The sequence below is a fragment of the Penicillium cinerascens genome (assembly GCF_028974065.1).
Source record: "Penicillium cinerascens strain IBT 15544 chromosome Unknown contig_16_segment0_segment0, whole genome shotgun sequence".
In the NCBI taxonomy this organism is placed as follows: Eukaryota; Fungi; Ascomycota; class Eurotiomycetes; order Eurotiales; family Aspergillaceae; genus Penicillium; species Penicillium cinerascens.
This window is the reverse complement of record NW_026695286.1, coordinates 2,943,578-2,963,768: the sequence shown is the minus strand read 5'-3', so window position 1 is coordinate 2,963,768 and position 20,191 is coordinate 2,943,578. Positions and strand designations below refer to the sequence as shown.

Genomic DNA, 20,191 nt, shown 5'->3' with positions numbered 1-20,191 from the left:
GACCGTAGAAAAGATCATTAGTTCGCAGCCTGCTCCAATCCAGACTCTCCACGCACAAGCTCAAACTCCCGGTATCCTTCAACCAGCCCGTCAGACAGCTTAGTCAGAGCCACCCAGGCCGGCGCATACTGTCTAGCCTCGTCGAGAGCGGGAATCAGTCCGGGGGTGTTGTTATCGCTCCACAGACAAGATACACGGCCTTTGATAGGTTCCTCCTCACCCTCGTCAGAATGCTTGGAAAAGTTCACATCCACGGTCCACTGCCCATCCCAGGTCCGGCTCCACAGCCGAATTTCATGCATACCGTCCGAGGCAGGATGCAAGAAACGGGAATCTGGAGGGGAGGAGCCGACCACGCTGAAGTTTGTGATTGGGTGGCGGTCCATGGTGATACGGCAGGCGCGGGTGTTCTGGCCTGAGACCTCGAAGCGCACGGAGTGAGTGCTATTCTCTTGATTGGAGATACCGAATGAAACCCAGTCAGGCGAGGGGGAAGAAGACTCCGGGACAACTTGTGGTTCTGGACCGGTCCAGGTACATTGAGTGCGTGTGAGCCAGGGATGGCACTCGGTTTGTCCGCCTGAGCTTGGGAGACCTCGGACCACGTCTGCCACGAAGGGGTATGCGCCGGTCAAAGAGGCGGTGGTGTTGCCTCTGTCTAGATCAACTTGCTGAGAGAAGAACAGCTTCACGCGGTTGGAGTCGGAGAAGGGGAAGGCGATGCAGTTGTAGATGAGTGTGCCAAGAAGGACGAAGAACAGGAAGATCGGGATGTGGTAGGTGTAGCGGTGAATGTATGGCAGCATCGGAGCAAAGAGCATCGCTGTCAGGCCGGCAATTACAATATACACGAACAATGCGGGGTTGCCATCTTGACCAGTTTGGTGGAGGGCACTGGTGACCAACAGAGCAAGTGGAGCCACCAGAGTGAGGATGATGGGAACAGTCAGGAGTAACTGGAGGACCCAGGTCCACGAAGGCATCGAGGCACTCCATGTCTGTTCGTTTCCGTACACGTTCGGGTCTTGTTCATCTTCCGCCTCTTCAGGTTCTGTTGTATGAGTTCCAGAGACGTTGACGTAGTTCGCAAACGTAGTGCGCTGGCGGCCTTGTAGCAGTGAAGTTGATTCAGTTGGCTCCTCTTCGGGATCGTCATCCTGGTGTTCATCCCCGGATGCAGTACCAAGCCGACTGCCGAAGGTGCTGGGTCGGCGAGAGCCTAGGGCAAAGTGGTCCGTGAAGTCCGATTTCCTTGGGAGAGCAAAAAGCTCGAGATAAGAAATCCAGGTAGCCAGGAAGGTGCCAGCGAAATAGAAGAACACGAAATAACCACCACCCATACCTTGCTCATTCTCGTAGACAGTGGCGACTACCAACAAAGCCCAGGTGAGAACAAACAGCCAGGTCCAGGTGTACACCCGGTGGAAGGCCGATGGCCGTGCAAAGTCAGCCACGCATGACACAAACCAAGCCAAGAAGATCCAGGCAGAGATCATCATGCTCCATACAGCATAGCTGCTACTATGCACAATGTAAGGGTTCACCTTTGTCACCAGGTAAGCCAAGCCAATAGTTACGGCCGTGGGAATCCCAAGCAGGAAGGGAAAGCGGAAGAAGCCTCGCATACCGCGAAGTGAGACTCTTTCTTCACTGCCATCCACCTTCGCCGATGAGCGGAATAGATACATCTTGTCAGCTTTGGAAAGCGCCACGCTGGTAGCCAGCAACGTCAATGGCGCCACAATTAACATAGTAACCGATAAAGCAAAGAGCGTGTGAAGCTGGAACACCGCAAATGCACTGCCGAAAAGATCGAACCAAACAGCCGGAGTACCCTTTCCATTGGGGACGGAGCCGTCGTCACGGAGATGGCCATCGAACCGGTCACTGGAGTCAGATACAAGACCTTCAGTCGTTGCAACCGCCGCAGACAGCATATGCCACACCGAATCCATACTCGTATGCCGCGCATCATCCTGATCAGTATGATACCGAGCCCTGGGCTCAAAAAAGGCAACATCCAGCCCACGCAAGCCCATCATACCCTCAAAAACAACGTAGTCCGTCTGGCTACCAATTTTCTCGAAACCATTGGCACTCAACACAGACCCGAACGGATACTTCGATTTCGCATAAGCTTGGGTGACCTCTGTATCCGAGCTGCGGAACAAAGTCGCCCGGCCACCAGCGCCGGCACCCTCAAGGTTCAGGAATGTATGTGCAAATTTCGCCATCGGGTGCTGGCTGTACGCCCGAGCACCGTTCAGATAGTCCTCCTCGCCATTGTTGAAAAGCACCACCAAGCCGCGGCGCGGCGCGTGGCCCGGCGTAGTGAAGTACCTGAGCAGCTGCAGGCATGTCACAACACCGACACCGTCATCTGTGGCGCCATACCCGGTCGACACGCTGTCGTAGTGCGCGTTGACCAGAACTCCGCCGTTGCCGGCGGGCATTTTGCCAGGAACCTCCCACCAGTTATCCTTCTTATCCTCCCAGCCACGGACGTAGACCAAGATGTTCGTTCCCTCGAAGTAAACACCGGTGCGGGCATCGTTCGAAGTCAAATTCGAGGTCAGATCGTCGAAGACGAAGACCTCGGGCTGTTCCTCAGAGGTCGCGTATTCCGCGGGCGCGGCTTTCGTGACCGCGTCGATGCGCTCCAGCAACCACTCGCGCACCTGGTCATTCCGGCGCGAGTTGTACGGATGGAAGCCTCTTGTCAGAGTTTGAAGGTCCTGCCATGCTTCGGTGAGGTTCAAGCCTTTGGGGCTAGTTCGCGGTGCGGCCGGGACGTTGAGATGGATGACAAGAACGGGAATGATCAGGGCGAGGTACACCACGGTGGTAATTATTGTGACCGGCCACGGCGTAAATGCCAGAGGGTTTCTGGCCTTGGGAAAAGCCATCGCCGGAGGGTGGACAGCCGAGGGGTGGAACGTTGAGGTTGCGTTGGAGAATGCGGGGGGAGCTTTGGTTTTACAGTGCCGTCGCACGGGCACTCTGCAACCTACAACTACTACAGGTTGAATATCGGCCATGAGGACGAAACGACACAGGAGACTTTCCACCATGCATAGTAAAATGTTAGAATACACGCATAAAGAGATGTTTAGATCTGTATCCAGCAAGGTTAAAAAGATAACTAGAAAAATTGTTAGGAGAACATCTAATCTACAACTACACAACCCCACCATCACCATCACCATTGAAATCCAGTCCGTAGAATAGATGCGATATAATTCCACATAAATAAGTCATACAGCGGGTAAACTGTTCTCGCTCGCGCACAATGCATTTCCCTGAATAACACAGACACCGAAGGGCAGAGGGTAATCTTTCGCTGATATGGGTAGAAATATGAAAGCTTGGGCATGATCCTGACTCCAGGCCACGGGGTAGATGGGCCGAGGGGTATGGCAAGAAAACAAAGCAAGGGATGCAAAGAATTGAAGGCCTCCTATATCATAAGCGGAGAAGCGCAGCAAAAGAGAGGGGTATCGTATTTCATTCGTTGGAAGGCCCGACATCAATATAATCTTCGTCATTGAGGTCTGTCGCATGCATCAGTCCGGTTACCTGGCCCTCGTCTTCGTCCAGCTCTTCGTCGTCATCGTACATGGTGGCCTCCGTCTCTTCTCGCATCGGTCCGGTGTCTCGATTCAGGTATTCACGGAGTCGGGTCACGCCCTCGCCACTGAAGACACAGAAGACGTCTCGTTGTTGTTGTGTGAACTCTGGAGGAGCTTCTCGGCAGAATGCAGTGTATTTGTCTTCCAGGAAAGCATGGACGCCTGTCAAACTCAAGTGGGTGAGTCGCGGGCAATTGTTGATCAATGGCCGAATGCCCTAGGGACTAAGTCAGTATAGATAGTTGGTGGAACTCGTTAGATTGACTTACTTCCATATTTAAGCCAACACAGTAGCTCAGATGTACACGCTCTAGGTTGCTGACCATCGGGTGGTTAGCTCGGGGTGGATGAGCTAAAGCTAAGATACTGTGGTTCGAAATGGCCTGGCACTTGACCAAACCGATGCGACGCAACTTGGGCAGAGTGGCCAATTGCTGCACACTTGTATCTGTCAAGCGGTTACAGCAAGCCAGGTCGATGTATCGAATGCGGTTGCAAGACTTGATGAGCTGAATCACTGCCGAGTCGGTGATATTTGAACAGTGGCCGAGGTGAACATAGTGAAGGTTCTTGCCCAGCCTGCAAATAGCCTGAACCGAGCGATCGGTGATGAACCGGCACTTGGCCAGCACCAGGTTTCGCAGTCGAGGAGCAGCGCTGACAATGCGCTCCACTGCATCATCCTTGACATTCTCGCATGCTGTCAAATCGAGGATGCGCAGACTGTCGAAAGTCATATGCTCCGGGAGATTGAGGAAGGCCGAATCGTTGATCTCTGAGCAATGCGCAAGGCGAAGTTCTCGGAGATGACGGAGTGTGGTGATCAGCGCCGTTACTGATGGACTAGTGACGAGTTTACAGTCATGTAAATCAATCTCTAGAATGGCCGGACAGCTCTCCGCAAAGGCCATGATTGACCGGTCAGTAACATGAGAGACGCCATTGAGTTTTAACTAGGAACAGTCAGTAAGTCTCTCTTGGAATTCTTCAAGCATAGTTCCACCTACCCTCTTAATCTGGCGACAATTCTGCGATATAACCAGCAGCGAATCATCGGTCACCTTGGAGCAGCCTGTGATATTCAGACCTTGCAGACGCGGGCAATTTTGAGCTACCACGTAAAGGGTGTGGTCAGTCAAAGAGCGCAGATCGGAGACATCCAGCGCCTGCAGATGTCGATTACCCTCCACCAGATCTGATACGCCCTTATCCGTAAGCTTGGAGCAATTCGTCAACGTCAGCCGCTCTACACGCTTGCACTGTGCGAACGGAAGAACCGTGCCATCGCTGACATCCTCGGTCAGCGCAGACAGATTGAGCCGCTTGATGAGCTCCGCATAGGCAAAGAGGCTGTCCTGTTCCCCGACAGATGCAGCCACGCTCTTCAGGTTATCCCAGTTGTTGCAGGACGGGCGGTGCCACAGAATCCCCACGCAGTTCGCAGCCCAGTTGCGACACACCAGCATGCAGTTCCGCATGTCGAGGGGCGAGACGAGCTTGGAGAAAATGGCGATCAAAATCTCGGGTGGGAGGCGGCCGATCGGAGGCACAGGAAAGAGTCGACTGCTCTGCACATGAGAATCGCGGAAGTTGGTGACACCGATCGAGGACTGCGAGTCGTTGGCCTGGGCCATAAAGAAGTCGGTGTCATCGTCTGCGGTTCGTTCCGGTGATGTCGATGACGATGTTTCGGAGGGGGCTTCGCTCGACACGCGAGCCCGAGAGATGGGACGAGGCATCTTGGCCGGTGAGGAGTCGAGGTCTACGGTCCGATCAGACTTTCTTCTGAGGTGATCGTAGGGTTGAAATCTCATCACTCCCGGGGTGACGTCGGCATGGGCGGTGGGTGGGTGCGCGGGAGGAAACGGATCGCTCGATCGGGTGTGGAGTGAGATAAGGTCTTTGCTGGGCGGTTGGTCGATGGTCTTGAATGTGATGGTTGGCTTTAGGGAAATGGGTGAGAGGTCGTGCGCGAGTGGAGGGTGGAGGGTGAGCTGACGACCTCGACGCTCAGTCGTACGGATGGCGAATGTTGGGTTGTGAAGGGAGGGTCAGAGTATAGGAACTCGAAGGGAGTCCACATATAGTCAACCCCTTTGACGATACCAGGGGGCAAGGTGCAGGACGAGAGGGGAGCAAGGCGGCAAATGGAGGGGAATGAGGCAATGGAGCCGGTGTCACAAGCGCGGCGTGGGCGCCAAGCTCTGCTTATCGATGTGATAAGATGCGACCATGCGGCCCCGGAGAGACAAAAATAGATTCAGAGTGAGAAGGAGGGAGAAAATGAGGTTCAATCCTTCTCACTTTTCAACTTTCGGTCTTACTAAGGTCTTTGGAGGTCTTTTGATGCGGTCCCGTGCAGTGCTGGACGTCCCAGCCCCACAGGGGTCTTCGATTACCTCATTCATCGGCTCTACCACTCTATATATTCCTATCTATATCTCAGTTGTCTGCTCGTGGCCCCTTTACCCATTCTCGCAGGACATTCTTCCTGATCTTTCCCGTGCTGGTCTTAGGCAGCTCCTTGACCACCTCCACCTCACGCGGAATCATGAACTTGCTGATTCCACTGTGGTTCCGGGCCCAGTCGATCACGTCCTGTCCCGCAAGCTGCTTGTCCTCTTTGACCGTAACAAACGCCTTTGGTCGTTCTCCCCAGTGACTATCAGGGACAGACACAACACCAGCCTCGAGGATATCGGGATGCGTGGCTAGCATAGATTCCAGTGCCACGGATGATATATTTTCGCCACCTATCTTGGTCAGCAACTGATCAGAATCTCACGGAACATTATGGAGATGACAAACCACTAATGATAATATCCTTGGCTCGGTCGAGGATCTGAATAGCACCATCAGGATGCCAGACAGCCAGATCTCCAGAATGAAGCACGCCACCCGCGAACAGCTTGCGGGTAGCCTCGGAGTCCTTGAAGTACCCCCGAGCACAGATATTGCCGATAAAAACAATCTCACCAATCTCCTTGCCATCTCGTGTCACATCAGTCATCGTTCCCTCGGGCACGTCAGTTTTGATCACCCGCACGGGGAGACTGGTAATGAAGCCATGGCCTTGTCGGGCCATCTGTTGGTACTTCTCCTTCAATGGAATGTCATCCCACTGCGGAAGATAGTATCCCTTGGTAATGGGCCCGTATGTCTCGGTCATGCCGTATACATGGACCGGATGCAGGTTGAGATCCGTCATTTGTTCAAACAAATGAGGTGTCGGTGGACTGGCTGCCACGGTAACGCGAACGGGGTTGGGAAGACTCTCAGCTTCCTTCGAGTTGCAGAGAAGGGTATTGACTGTTGGTGCGGCATTGAAGTGGGTGATATGCTCTTCTTTGAGCAGTCTCCAGATCTCCGGATAGTCAATCTTGCGTAGGCAGTAGTGAGTGCCGCGGACTGCGGTCACGGCCCATGGAAATGTCCATCCTATTGCAAATGTTAGAACTGGACATTCAACCATTAGAGAAAATCACGCACCCATGGCGTGGAACATGGGTAACGTCCAGAGATACTTGGCCCGACCGCGATGGTAGTTCAGGCCAGACTCAATGACATTTCCCACGGCTGCTAGATAGCAACCTCGATGGGTGTATTCAACACCCTTCGGTCTGGCAGTAGTTCCACTAGTGTATGCCAATGCGATTATGGTTTCTTCATCCGCAGCCTGGCTTTCTAGGGCTTCCCACCCCTGCGCGCCAGTCTCCGAATCGAATTTCAACCCTTCGAGCACTGCATGGTCAAAAGGACCCATAAATTCTTGCTCGGTCGCACCGGTATCAGTATCCACGATGATGGGAATGTTTGGGTGCTGGGATTGGTATGTCTCGAGCAGCGACTCAAATTCCTTATCCACGATGATCACGTCAACATCTCCATGTTCGAAAATGTAGGCGATATCTTCTTTCTTAAGACGATAATTGACAGCTAAAAGTTCACTCCAGTCAATACTCGTTCAATATATATATATATATGAACAATGCAAATCTCCTTACCAACGTTGATACCCCCCGCAGCGGCGATCCCAAAAATCGACTCCAAGAAAGCCGGGGTATTCGGGCACAGGATGCCGACTCTTTTGAACCCGCGGTTCTTCAAGTAATATGCCAGACCACGTGCACGATCTGCAAGCTCGCTGTAGCTTTTGCGAAGAATCTTATTGTTGGCAGTCACATGGTAGACCGCTTCCGCCTGTGTAATTGTCAGTAGCTGATCTTCGATCCGAAGACAGATATACCGCCGTGGCACCTGTATCGAATGCCCTGAATGGTACGTACATCAGGTTCAATCGCTGCCGCCCTGGGTAGGAAGAAAGTCGGCGAGAGGGTGTGGTTGTTAAAGCGGTGTTCGAAAGGGGCCGAGGTTGATCCAGTTAGATGGCCAACCAGGCTCGACAACCGAGACTTGACGCCGGACATGATAAGGGCCGGGTGTAAGGTGTGACTCGCGTGATACGACCGATTGTAGAAGTAATAAAGGGAAGGGGATTTTACTCTTGCGTTGGAGAAATGCGGGGAATGTCAATATTAGCGTTAGTCATTAACCTAGGTTAACTAAGGGTATGCGGATCAACGCGGGGGGGATTCGGAAAGATCGTGATGACGGGCCGGTTGGGGATTTGGGGATTTGGAGATTTGGCGGTCCATTTTTCGTTAGGGATCAATGCGCAGGTACCAGATCTTTCCTTCTGCCCTAGAGTGGTTTGGAGAAAAGATCCTGAGTAGTTGGTGTTGCCCGCGAGCGGGTCCTGCCACAGTCAAATGCCTCGGGTATGCCTGTTCGAGTGACCACACCATGATCTCGAGTCGAACAAAGACCAACTAGAAAGTCGAGATAGTCTCAACTAAGACATTGCTACACTTAGCACCGGCCTAGAGTAGAGTCCGAAAAGGCGAGTCATAGTACACCGGAACCCTAGGAATACGGTTACGCCGACGAGGCAATGGACATACGGGAAGGCATGTGGAAGAAGATGAACCTGCATCATCATAAGATCATGTTGAACTCTTGAAAATTTGTTTTGGATTAAACCGCCACGGCGCGAGATAACAGCCAGCTATTTTGAACAACCTTCATCCCGCGACGTTTTTTCTGCTTTTTGAGAACTTCCGAAGAGCACCCAGTCCCGCCGGCCAGCCCATGTTCGACACAACCGCGAAGTCGTGGTATTCCACGAGAAAGCCAGCAGGCCCGAGGCCATGGAAAAAGGTCGATCGGCTTGCCGTTCAATTTCGCTGAAACAAAACCGTTCGCGATCCCAACCCGCTCACAACAACCGACCGCACTTCATCAGGTATCTAGTAGCCATACTGAGCAAGCTGGCTCTTGGTCTTGCTGTCAACGTTCGCACCCTGCTCCGCCTTGGCAAGGTTACGGCGAGCGGCCTTCTTGCGCTCGTAGTAAGCCTTGCTCTTGACCTTCCGACGCTCCTCGAGTCTGTAGAAATTTCATTAGCAATCGATACCACTGTTGCAGGCATAGAAATGATAACGCACCTGGAGACAACGTCCTGGTACTTCCAGCCAACCTCGTGGCTGAGACGGCCAACGGTGCAGTACTTGCGGCCGGGGCGGAGGCGCAGGACACGGAGAGCCTGGGGAACGACAACGCGCTTCTTCTTGTCGTAGGGAGGGGGGACACCCTCGAAGACCTTGAGGCGCTCCATGGCGGCGGCACCGCGGGCAGTCTTGTGGGGGATCATGCCGCGGACAGCCTTGTAGAAGATGCGGGAAGGAGCGCGGAAGTGGAAGGGACCACCGCGAGTGGGGTTGAAACGAGTCATCTTGCGGAGGTAGGCGTGGTACTTGACTGTAGTCGACAAAAATTCAATGTTAGCGACCTGTGTCCGATGTGTGGTTTCCATAGCCGTAGATGTCGTGTTGTGTCGTGTTTATCCCAGTTCCTCCATTCGCAACCCATTTTTTCCTCGACGGCACAGATAGGGAGAACGGGGGTGGAACGTACGCTTCGCACGGAAGAACTCGCCAGAGATGTTGAGGGCCTCACATCTCACAACGACGATCTTCTGGCCGTTGAGCAGCTGCTTAGCGACAGTGCTGGCCAGGCGACCAAGGAGGTGTCCCTTGCCGTCGATGACGACCTGTAAAGAGTTCAAGTCAGCGATCTTGACCTCGAATTGCACCATTTTGAAGACGGTGATATTTTGGCGATAGACAAGGTAGTGGAATTCAGGAACGCACCACTGATTCGAAGGAGGACATCCTGCAGTCACCGTGTGAAGGAAATGTCGGATGGTTGTCGGCGGTTGTTGTCGTTGGAGTCAAGTCGACGCACACAACGAAGTCGGATGGATCTCAGGCGAAGGGGCTAAGCGAGCCCGAAAGGCGTACTGTGTGTGGATTAGTGGCGAGGGCCGCAGCCCTAATGTGGGCCAATGGTATAACCTAGGTCAGGTGACTGCCCCGCTGTCCCGTCGGTGCTGCTGACTGATCACCAAATTTTGCGCTCAAAGGTGCGGTTCATCCACTCGACTTTTTTAGGGCTTGTCTCTAGGGCTGCCCGTCCATGGTCTAGAAAACCGGAGGCCATTCCTGGGCAGATTCAAGTGCTAGTTCTTTCCTGTAGATAATTGGAGAGTAACTTCGACTACACGGCTTCCCTATATCATTCCTATTTGTAGCATTAATCCCCCCATTACCATCCATATCTCATATTCCTTCATCTGGGGTGATCTAACTTGCATTCCAATGCCGGGTCTCGAGTCGATCAAAGACTGGGTCCGATGACTAATCTCTACCATGGGGCCTTCAATGTTATTCTCTTCATCAACTGCCTCATTTCTACTGTACTGCCTCTTGTTTTCGCCGCGCCCTATGAGTTCCAGGCTAGCCCATTCACTCGCGCTCGCTGCGACGCTACTGGGCAGCATCAACAGCCCTGCATAGCTGCACAGCCGAGATCGCAATCCCGAAAAAGAACCATGCGTCGCAAAACACGTTTTGTCTGCGTCTCCGATACCCATGGCTATACTCCATCCGAGGCAGGGTTCAAACTCCCGGCAGGCGACGTACTGATACACGCGGGCGATTTGACTAACAAGGGAAGCATGCCCGAGCTCCGCAGGACATTGGACTGGATCTCCAAGGCCGACTTTGAAATGAAACTCATCGTGGCTGGTCAGTTTTTTCCTTGGGATGCGATGGCATTTGATCGAGCGGATTGCGTGGGCTGAGCGCCGTAGCTTGCTACTGGTTTATGCCGCAGCACTACTTGAGCGACTTGATGCCTGAGGACCTCGTCAATTGCTGAACTTACCAACTCCATAGGGAACCACGATATCACGCTAGATCCAGAGTTCTATGCAAAACATGGTCAAAGCTTCCATGGCGACCACCTCGAAGATCCACGACAATGCATAGAGCTCGTCACAAGGTCAGAACCCTCGATCGTATTCTTTCAACACCAGGCAGCTGTTATCCGCTTGACCCGAGCCGGCGGTCCAAAGACAGCATTCAAGGTGTTCGGGTCTCCCTATTCGCAGTTCCAGGGTGACTGGGCCTTTGGATACGAATCTAGCAATGCGACGACGCTCTGGGACCTGATTCCCCTAGATACGGACATTATCGTGACGCATACGCCACCACGGTCTCACTGCGACCAGAAGCCGAATGGAATGTTCGTCGGGTGCGACGCGCTTCGGCGGGCTTTGAGCCGCGTGAGGCCGCCGTTAGCTATTTGCGGCCATGTGCATGAAGGACGAGGCTACGAAAGAGTTCGCTGGGAGCCCGCGCTTATCTCGGCAGGGCCAGATGCTGACGGCGTCGATGGTGTTAGTCGGGGCCTCTTGCCTCCCCCAGGAAGTAAGAAACAGAGCCTGGTTGACCTGACGGGTAAACGGACGGAACGCCTCGATAACGAAGGCTTTTCGTGCTCGCCGGCGCCTCCGAGTCCGATGTCAAACTCCTCGGCAGGGCTAGCTGTGTCTGAGCAGGGCTCTGCTCGGTCTGTGGGCGTTGCTGATATTCAAGGGCGCGGTCACGCCTTACAAACGCTGAGAAAGGAAACGTGCATTGTCAACGCTGCCGTCGTGGCCACCAGCTGGCCGCACCAAGGAGGAAAACGGTTCAATGCGCCGATAGTGGTCGACTTGGAACTTCCAATGTGGCAGGACACGACTGCCAATGATTCACAATGCATCTGACCTCAAGTTCATCTCCCCGCGATGCGTGCTCTTTGGAGAAGGACTCTAGGTCTGCCGGCAAATCGATTGGCGCACGGCAATGTGAGTGTCCTACCATGCATGCCGTGGCTTGGGATCGATCCAGTGCATACTGCCATGCAGGATCCCCAGAGAGCTTTGGCCTTCAGCAGCGTGGTGGTTGGACGCTTTGATGCGTGATCGCTCTAGGATTCGTCGACTGGTGACCCGGGCATTCGAGAAGATTGTCGATGCTTACAGCACTCCACGCTGGCGGGCTACGAGGCCCCGAGGCCGTTGATCCTTGACCCGTAGCAGGTAGTTTCATGTACGTCGATAGCAATCAAATCACTTGGACCCGGAGGCTCGAAGTTTACTTGTCCCCATGTCCCCATGTCCCCACCTAGAACCCCGCAGATTGACATCCACCCACATCTCTATAAGCATCTGACAGATCGCAACACCCGAAATTGGCGCATCACAAAGGGTGATATCACACCTTCTGTCATCTGCAGCGGAAATCGAAAGAACTCAAAATGGTCCAGGTTTCCAGAAACACTGGGCGCGTGGAGCCGCCCCCTGAGTGGACGATGAGGGATAACGGCAGGCGGCCACGAACCAACCAGGCCACGAACCAACCAGGCCACGGGCCTCCCACCAACTCTCTGACACCGGATGCGACCCATGCGAGGCCGATCATGGAGATTCTTCACAGGACCCGACTCTCAGTTCTTGCATATCGCATCGAGGCGCCTGAATGGTCGTGGGTCTGAACACCGATTCAAATGACGCAGGGGGAAACTTGCAGCCGGTTCAAACACAGGGGCTCTGCATGTTCAAATGCTCAGGTTAGGGGTTAGGCCAATCCTGAACCGACCGAGGTGCTCTCGGATCTACGGACAAGTTTACGCTTAAGGTTGGAACCCTGTTCAGATCGAGACACTTTGTGCGACGCGAGAGGCACTTTTGATGGGATCGGAGGTTTACCCAGGTCAGGGAGCAGGGTGTGGCGGTCCGGACTGAAAGGTGGGTAGATACGGTGGACAGCTGCACTTGCTATCACACGTCAAATGACCGAGATGCCGGGATCTTGTTTCCAATTGAGTCGTTACACTAACTATCTTCCCAATGCAGCTGATGGGTTTGCAGATGAAAGGCCGCCCTGACCGCCGCATCAGGTCCAGATGACAAGCCGTCCGAAACTAGAAAGTGAACCGTCTCGGGTGGGGGGAGGGGCGGATGGACACGTTGGATCATGGGTCCGGGTGGGACAGACAGCTGGAGGACTTGGTTCGGGTCCCCAGCAGAACTAGTACTTTCAGCTTTAGGTACAGTCAGCGAAGTAAAGGTTTGACATGATCTGAGGCACTTGAAGCCCTAGGGTCGACGGTCATGGTGAATAACGATGAGTAAGAGCAAGGCACCGCGTCATGTAGAGAAGCGGTGAGTTCTATATATAGGGACTCAAGGTTCTACTGTACCGTGCAGACGGAGAGTGCGTGGTCAGATAAGCCACGAAATAAGGTGTCGACGGAACCACCCGGGGTTTCCACGCGATCCACGGATCAGGCACGACACAGGCACCGTCCCTATACCCTGGAGGACCTAGGATACAGTACGGTACAGTACAGTCAGATCTATCCCAGCAGGGAAGTCGTTGCGGCCAAGTGTCGACAGCCAGGACGAGGCAAAGCCAAAGGCGCCCTATGCGGGGGTCATTGGACTGTACAGGAGCGGGACTGCCTGATCGAGGGAGCTACATAGAGAAAAAAGTAACGAAAAAGAATTAAAAAAAAGAGAGAATGGGGCGACAACGCAGGCCTCTCGTGGTGATTGATCGCCCCGCTTCCACCGCGTTCCAAGGCGAACAAAATGCCTCTTCTCGGACGCAGCGTCATTGGTGGACAGCGCAGCAAATCGGGTGGAGCGCTCAGGCTAGAATAATGGGCTTGAGAAACCGATGAAAGGCATAGTGATATGTAGTGACGGCCAGTGGCGAGGTATTGCCAGGCGCCTTGCCGTAGAGGAGAAGGAATGGATGGGCGATGCCCTGCTATTTGTCTTTGCCTATTTGAACGGGCTCGTTGGGCGTGTCTGTTGTCATCCTGGAGTCGGAATCCGCATATCCGCAAATCCGCCACTCTCCCATCCTTCCTGACAAGTGGCGGATTGGAATGTCCAGTTCCTGTTCGTCCCTGATTATTATCTCATTTTCCCGCGCCCGAATAGTTAGTTACATCGCTACCGGGTGGCTCGGCCTTTGGAGTGGCTTATACTGTCTGACCCATCCCTGCCTATTCCCTAAAAGAATAGTACCGGCCCGGGGCGTTTGATCAGTGACTACATCTCCCGCAATATTTCTAAGCTCTTCATTATTTGCCTCTCACCATCTCCTGATCCTGAGAGCCTTCTGGATGCACCGACAACGGCAAAGTCGGGGCCCATAATATACGTCGCTCCCTCCACCGCCTATTCCCCTCTCCCCTCTCCCCTCTTTTCTTCCAACCTCCAGCTCTCTTCAATTGAATTATCACTACCTGTTGATGGTTTCATACTGCAATCATGTCCTCGCCACCCGATATAGACCCATATGTTGCGTTGGGAGTCGCCAAAGATGCCACCATCTCCGAGATCCGAGCCGCCCATCGCAAACGAGTGCTCAAGTGCCACCCCGACAAAATCCAAGATATATCGCAACGCAATGCCGCCCAGGACGAATTCCAACGTGTGCAGCAGGCCTACGAACTCCTTTCAGATGACTCCCGACGAGCTCGCTACGACCAAAAGGTGAAGTTGGCTGATCTCAAGCGTGAGCTCATGGAGCGCAGGCGGACTGAGGCGATGTATTCTTCACCGCGCGGGAGTGGCAACGCCCGAGAGATGCGCGGTGGTCATATCGTGGAAGAGCGGGTGCCCGTGGATGTCTTTTTAGACGAGGAATTGCGATATACAGATGAACCCCGGACGATGTCGCGCAAGGACAATGAGTATGGCAAACGGCCCAAGGCGAAGCCAACTGAAGAGAAGAAGAAGTCCCGCGTACCCCCGACCAGCTACCGCGCAGCGAAGGATGACCGTGAGTCCGCCAAAGCGACACAGGCCGACCGGGCCAAGCAACGGGATCGAGATCGCAAGCGCCAAGCCTCGGCCAAGTATGAGGAAGTCTACGAATCTTTCAGCCCACGTGTGGTATCGGATCCATCCGATTCAAGTGACTCTGATACCTACGTTCCCCCGAGGAAGCCAGCTGCCTCCCGCAGGACGACTCGTGAGTCCCGTGAGTCCCGTGAGCCTCGCGAGTCGCGTTCCCGCCCGACGGAATCTTCTTCTCGCCGCCACGAACGTATCTACGATGATGAGGATGATTACTCTGACCGCTACGCCTCCAACAAGCACGACGGCTGGCAAACGCTGGCAGAGCAGCACATTGAGCGGTCCAAGTATGAAGTTCCGCGATCCTCCCGGTCTCCACAGCGACCCCGTGGTTATGACTCGACCGAACCAGAGTCCAGCGCCTCGCGGCGCTCGGGTCGGTCCTCCCATTCGACCAGGAATCAGTCGTCATCGCGCAACAATTCCTACGAACACCTGGAATCCTCGCGGAGCTACGACTTCAAACCGCCTAAGATTCCCACCACTGCCACCTCACCTGGCCACAAGGCTTCCATCCGACCGTCATTGTTCCACCGCGCCGCCACCGCCGGGTCCACCGGCTTTACTCGTAAGCGCGAAGGATCCGGTCGCGAGGAACCAATTCTGGAGAAAATGGCTCGTGAACAAGTTCGCGAATCAATTCCTTCACGTTCGTCCAAGCGCTACGACTCCGGCTACTCAAGTCCCAGCACGCCCGAAATGCCCCAGCGAGGCGCTTCGCCTAAAACCACGACTACACGCTACAAGATTGACGACCCGGTGGTGATCGAGCCTTCCTCCAAATCAAAGTACCGCTCTGTTTCGCCCGAGCGCCCGCGGGGCCCACCTAAACGATCTAGCACCTTTCAGTACAAGTCCGAGGCCTCGCCCCGCATCGAGGTGCGCACTGTGCGGCCTTCTAGACCTCACGGCGACGTGGAATACTCCCCGCGCATTCGCGGCGAAGACGTCAAATACACCCGTGAGATCCGGCCCAGCGATGTCAATCGCTCCAGTCCACAGTACGCCGACCAGTACCCTCGCCATGCGCCTGCTCGCCGGCAATCGGCCTATGCTTGAAGCATAATCCCAGAAACGACTACCCCTGCATTATACGCAATTCAAGTCACGACAGTTCTGACGCCCATGCACATTTGATTTTTCTTGTCTTTGTCCTTGTCCTTGTCCATACTTCAGAACTGCCCGCCAGTTCTTTACATAAAGACCCGGTTCCAACTACATCGCATGTCCATTCTCATTGTCCCAATGAAGATAGGATAGCAAGTGGCTGGGCTTGGATCTTGAACCCTAAGCATTGGGATGGTTTTGATAGCTGCGTGATTGACGCGCTATGTTCTTTTTGTCGGCGTAATATGGGAGGGTCCCCGGTGTTATTTGCTTTCGATATACACCTCGCAAACACCCAATGGCGCATTGTCATTTGCATTTCTTTTGTCTGGCTTAATATTGCGTTTTTGCTTCCTACCTCCGGGGGAGATGGTTAGATACCCGTGGAACCTACCGGATATCCTTACGAATTGACGTTCTTTGAAATGAGATTATATGAGATATGAGAGGTGTTGATTTCTTTGGTTTCGGGGGCAGGGATGATTTTAGTAAGTTACTTGAACTAAGCTAAGTTAATATAACTTGATGGTGGTGTGCGTCATTTATCAGAATGAAGATTGTGCGCTTTTACCGTCAAATGTTTCCACCAAATGAGCTAGCTATTATAAAACTGTCGGCCTCCGTAGAGTCTCGTGGGATCTTCCACGCAAGCTGGGGAAGGCGTGGCAAATGATGCCCATCGTACTCCATATGTCCTTTTTGGGTGATATGGTTGCCACCGGTCCGACTGCGCGTTTCCAGCCCGCTACAGCCTTCCTCGTCACTTATAACTCAAGCTGACCCGTTTGACATCGAGGAATTTTGCTTCTTCTGAATCTATCATCGCATTCCAATCAAAGATATTCCAAATATCAACCGAGTCATACTCCCCCTCGACGTTGCGAATATACTCAGTCAGGACCGCAACCAATACATCAGCCTACTTCATACCATAAATCATCACACATGAAGATTCTCGACATTGGCTACGGCGCGGACTCTATCATACTAGGCCTAGGAGTCCCTATTCCGAAAAGAGAATTCATTAGGGTCGACAACAATACCACGGCAATCGACTCCGCAAACGACGTCGCCAGGACCTGAAATGTTACAAATGCATCCTTTACGATCACCGACGTGTTGAACTCTCCAGTCACAGATGAGGTTCTCGACGTTGCATGCGCACACCAGGTTCTCATTCATCTTGCAGATGGAAATTCCAAATTCAGCGCTGTTGCGGGCTTGAAGGAGATGAGACGGGGTTTGCAAAATTGGAGGACTGATTTGCGCTAGGGAAGGCCATTGGGGAAGTGCAGTAATTCGGTCTCCCATTCCTGAAGTGCTGGCTAGTATGAAGCTGGCGGAAGACTTGACTTCTTTCAGAAAAACATCGGCATGTGATGATGGAAAAGCTCGGTCTTGGACTGAAAGGGCTGGATCCAATGCGGGAGATGTTCAGGCTTCGGGCGCCGTCGTTTATTTCTTGAATTCAGAGGCAATTTGGCGGGGAGAAACTATGACGAGGCAACTGAAGCACGGTTCTTCCCTTGATAGAGGTATCCAGGAAGGTCTGATAGATGAGGATCAGAGGGAAGATATGCCAATGGGGTGGGGAGAATGGGATGGGCAGACGAATGTTCAAATCACTTGTAAGCGATTGTAACGAAGGGAGCAACAAGGGCAGGGAGGTTTGTTAGGTAATAATAATGATTCTCAATTCAAGGATACACAGTCGCTATTATATACAAGGACTAGTACAATAGGGGGTGGTCAGACTAAATAAAACCATCACAAAGCAAATGCAGAGGGGTATTGAGTAGCACGAGTCTTTCAATCCCTGATCAATATCTATCCCAGCTCAAAGAGTTTGGTTTTAAACCAAGACGTAGAGTACACACATCTAAAGCTGCCTGTAAGTATCTGCATGAAGACGCCACAAGAAGAATGTACACTTACCAACGAAAGGCCAAGGATCATCGAGAACCAGAAGAATACATTCTAGATGGAATTAGCAACTAAGTTCTCAATCAAATAGAGGGGCAAAGGCTCACATTTAAGACCGTCCGGCCCCGGAAGAAGCGGGACTTCTGAACTGCCACGATGGGCAGTTGCAGCATCATGCAGATGAAACCGTATCCACGCAGCTTCTTGGTGATGCAGCTCATGACCAGTTCGTGGAAGCCGGCACTCACCACGAAGGTAATGAGCATAGCGACGGGTTTCGAGAAGTAAGATCGGGCTGGGAAGTAGACATGGCGGAAGAGGAAGTTGTGAACAGGAACATTCCATTCACGGGAGAACTCGAGCCTACAATGGTCAGTAAGAAGGATGGGTTTGGATCGAGTCAACTCACCAGTCACACGAGTTCCACCAGTCGGAGTAGAAGTGCCGGTCCGCGAATCTGGTCAATTCAGCGAATGCACCTAGGATATATTCAAAGATGACCAGAAACACGAGCAGAAATGTGATCATGAAGGGGAACAGAAGCATGCTAATCGTCTCAGCCAAGACGAGCGCCTTATCGGCGATGCTGGTAAACGCTTCAAGCTGGGAGTGGGCCTCGTTAAGGACTGGCAGGATGAACTCCTCGCTTGTCAGCGTCAACAGGAAAATACAACCAAATACAGCCGTGGTCTTGTATGCAAGCTCTGTCCAGCGGCGCTCGCTTCGGCGCGGGTACTCGAGTTCGTAGCACAGGGTTGGGCAGAAGAGGTAATCCACATAATTGCCTACGTGGAGGTTCTGAGGGTAAGAGATGTTACCGAGGGGAGAAGTTAGCTCGGTAGCTAGATCATCGCGCAGACGGAGCAGCGGTTCGGTACGAGTGTCCTCCTCGTGCAGCGACTTCATCGATGGCCGGCGTCCTTGTGGTTCCGGGTAGCGAACCGCAGCAGGAGAGCTCGGTGCCATCGAATCGGATGTGTCGAGGTCGGAAAGACGACGTTCAGTCTCGCTCAGGTGACCGTTGTAGAAGGCGTATGAATGCAACTTCATTAGGATAGTCAAGACGTGGAGCGTAAAGAACACCTGGGCGGTCCAGGTCCAAATGCGCATGAAGGGCCAGCTATTAGTTTGATCAGCAGCAATTCTCGAGATTGGCCGAATCTCGACTCACTTGATCCATAGCGCTAGCCACAGCGCTTCGCCGACACTCTGTACCACCACACCCCCGCGAACCCATCGTAGCCACCGCGGGCCGCTCCGATACAACTTGTGCAATGGCAGGACGAGCGCCGAGGACGCCACCATAGCGAGATCACTAAAAGCCAGTTCCCACACATTGGCACTCAACAAGCTCCAGACCCGCACTCGCAGCGGGTACCCGGTATCTTTGACATTGCGCAGCACGGTCGTAACCACCATGATAAACAGCGAGATCCAGAAAAGGATGAAGAAGCCGCGGAAGTTGTGATAATCGCTCTCGGGGTCAAAATGGGATACGCGGGGTACGTAGTCGATGGTATAGAAAAGGCGATTCCGAGCCCGCACCTGCTTGCGGGCCGTCGAGATTGAATGCGCCGAAGGGGGCGCATCTTCAGGGACGGGGGTAGAGCGGCCACTGCATGGGAAGCTCCTGTATAAGCCAATGCACCAACATGACAAGGAAGCTTTAGCCTGTGAGCGACCTACCTGGCGTCCGCAGCAAGCTTATCCACGGGCGGCGTGAGACTCACGTCTGCCTTGGGGATGAGGACGGCGCGCGGCCGCAGGTTGGCGGACGCATTCTGGGAGACGGCAGTGGACATCCTAGAGGGTATGCAATTGTAGGATCGAGGAAAGGGGTCCCATCCGAAATGATGGTGAAGAGAGACCCACTAGACCCAAGCGGAGTAAACAGTTTTTGTACAGACATCAATTTGGCGTCCGAGGGGACACCGCCGCCGAAAGAGTATTGAGTAACGGGGCCCCTACGTCAACGGTCTGCCTTACGGCGAATGAAAACCACCGGAGCTATTCTACGTACAGGGTGACCAAGAAATACTACATAGCAGGGCCTTAGCAGCAAGTATATGTAGGCAGCTCTTTTATTTGGCCATGCTACCCCAAGGTAAAACAGATTAACGTAATTCACGGCCAACCCGTTAACACGGCCAACCCGTTAGTCCACCTCCATTACCAATTTTCTATTCAAGATAACTCCACCAAGAAAGTATAA

General features: G+C 53.3%; 7 protein-coding genes across 7 annotated transcripts; 2 read left to right on the top strand and 5 right to left on the bottom strand.

The window, feature by feature from the left end:
• Positions 1-17: 17 nt before the first annotated feature.
• Positions 18-2,906, bottom strand: N7498_001109 (M28 family metallopeptidase; the record flags this gene model as incomplete). The annotated part of the gene is made up of 1 exon (XM_058448172.1): positions 18-2,906. One exon carries the CDS (start codon positions 2,904-2,906, stop codon positions 18-20), a length of 2,889 nt encoding a protein of 962 aa, XP_058313583.1.
• A 598-nt stretch (positions 2,907-3,504) lies between these two features.
• On the bottom strand, positions 3,505-5,368 carry N7498_001108 (putative ubiquitin ligase complex F-box protein GRR1; the record flags this gene model as incomplete). The annotated part of the gene is made up of 3 exons (XM_058448171.1): positions 3,505-3,846; positions 3,899-4,582; positions 4,637-5,368. The coding sequence occupies 3 exons, from the start codon at positions 5,366-5,368 to the stop codon at positions 3,505-3,507; spliced, it is 1,758 nt and encodes a 585-aa protein (XP_058313582.1).
• Positions 5,369-6,071: 703 nt separating this feature from the next.
• Positions 6,072-8,056, bottom strand: N7498_001107 (putative AMP-binding domain protein; the record flags this gene model as incomplete). The annotated part of the gene is made up of 5 exons (XM_058448170.1): positions 6,072-6,382; positions 6,438-7,067; positions 7,119-7,565; positions 7,634-7,829; positions 7,916-8,056. 5 exons carry the CDS (start codon positions 8,054-8,056, stop codon positions 6,072-6,074), a joined length of 1,725 nt encoding a protein of 574 aa, XP_058313581.1.
• An 879-nt stretch (positions 8,057-8,935) lies between these two features.
• N7498_001106 (60S ribosomal protein uL13) lies at positions 8,936-9,859 on the bottom strand (the record flags this gene model as incomplete). Its single annotated transcript, XM_058448169.1, has 4 exons — positions 8,936-9,074; positions 9,134-9,446; positions 9,603-9,738; positions 9,839-9,859. 4 exons carry the CDS (start codon positions 9,857-9,859, stop codon positions 8,936-8,938), a joined length of 609 nt encoding a protein of 202 aa, XP_058313580.1.
• A 719-nt stretch (positions 9,860-10,578) lies between these two features.
• N7498_001105 (metallophosphatase domain-containing protein) lies at positions 10,579-11,799 on the top strand (the record flags this gene model as incomplete). The annotated part of the gene is made up of 2 exons (XM_058448168.1): positions 10,579-10,774; positions 10,925-11,799. The coding sequence occupies 2 exons, from the start codon at positions 10,579-10,581 to the stop codon at positions 11,797-11,799; spliced, it is 1,071 nt and encodes a 356-aa protein (XP_058313579.1).
• Positions 11,800-14,358: 2,559 nt separating this feature from the next.
• Positions 14,359-16,008, top strand: N7498_001104 (J domain-containing protein; the record flags this gene model as incomplete). Its single annotated transcript, XM_058448167.1, has 1 exon — positions 14,359-16,008. One exon carries the CDS (start codon positions 14,359-14,361, stop codon positions 16,006-16,008), a length of 1,650 nt encoding a protein of 549 aa, XP_058313578.1.
• Positions 16,009-17,908: 1,900 nt separating this feature from the next.
• N7498_001103 (putative sterol o-acyltransferase (APE2)) lies at positions 17,909-19,781 on the bottom strand (the record flags this gene model as incomplete). The annotated part of the gene is made up of 6 exons (XM_058448166.1): positions 17,909-17,935; positions 17,992-18,033; positions 18,087-18,342; positions 18,389-19,099; positions 19,151-19,594; positions 19,666-19,781. 6 exons carry the CDS (start codon positions 19,779-19,781, stop codon positions 17,909-17,911), a joined length of 1,596 nt encoding a protein of 531 aa, XP_058313577.1.
• Between the last annotated feature and the right edge of the window lie 410 nt (positions 19,782-20,191).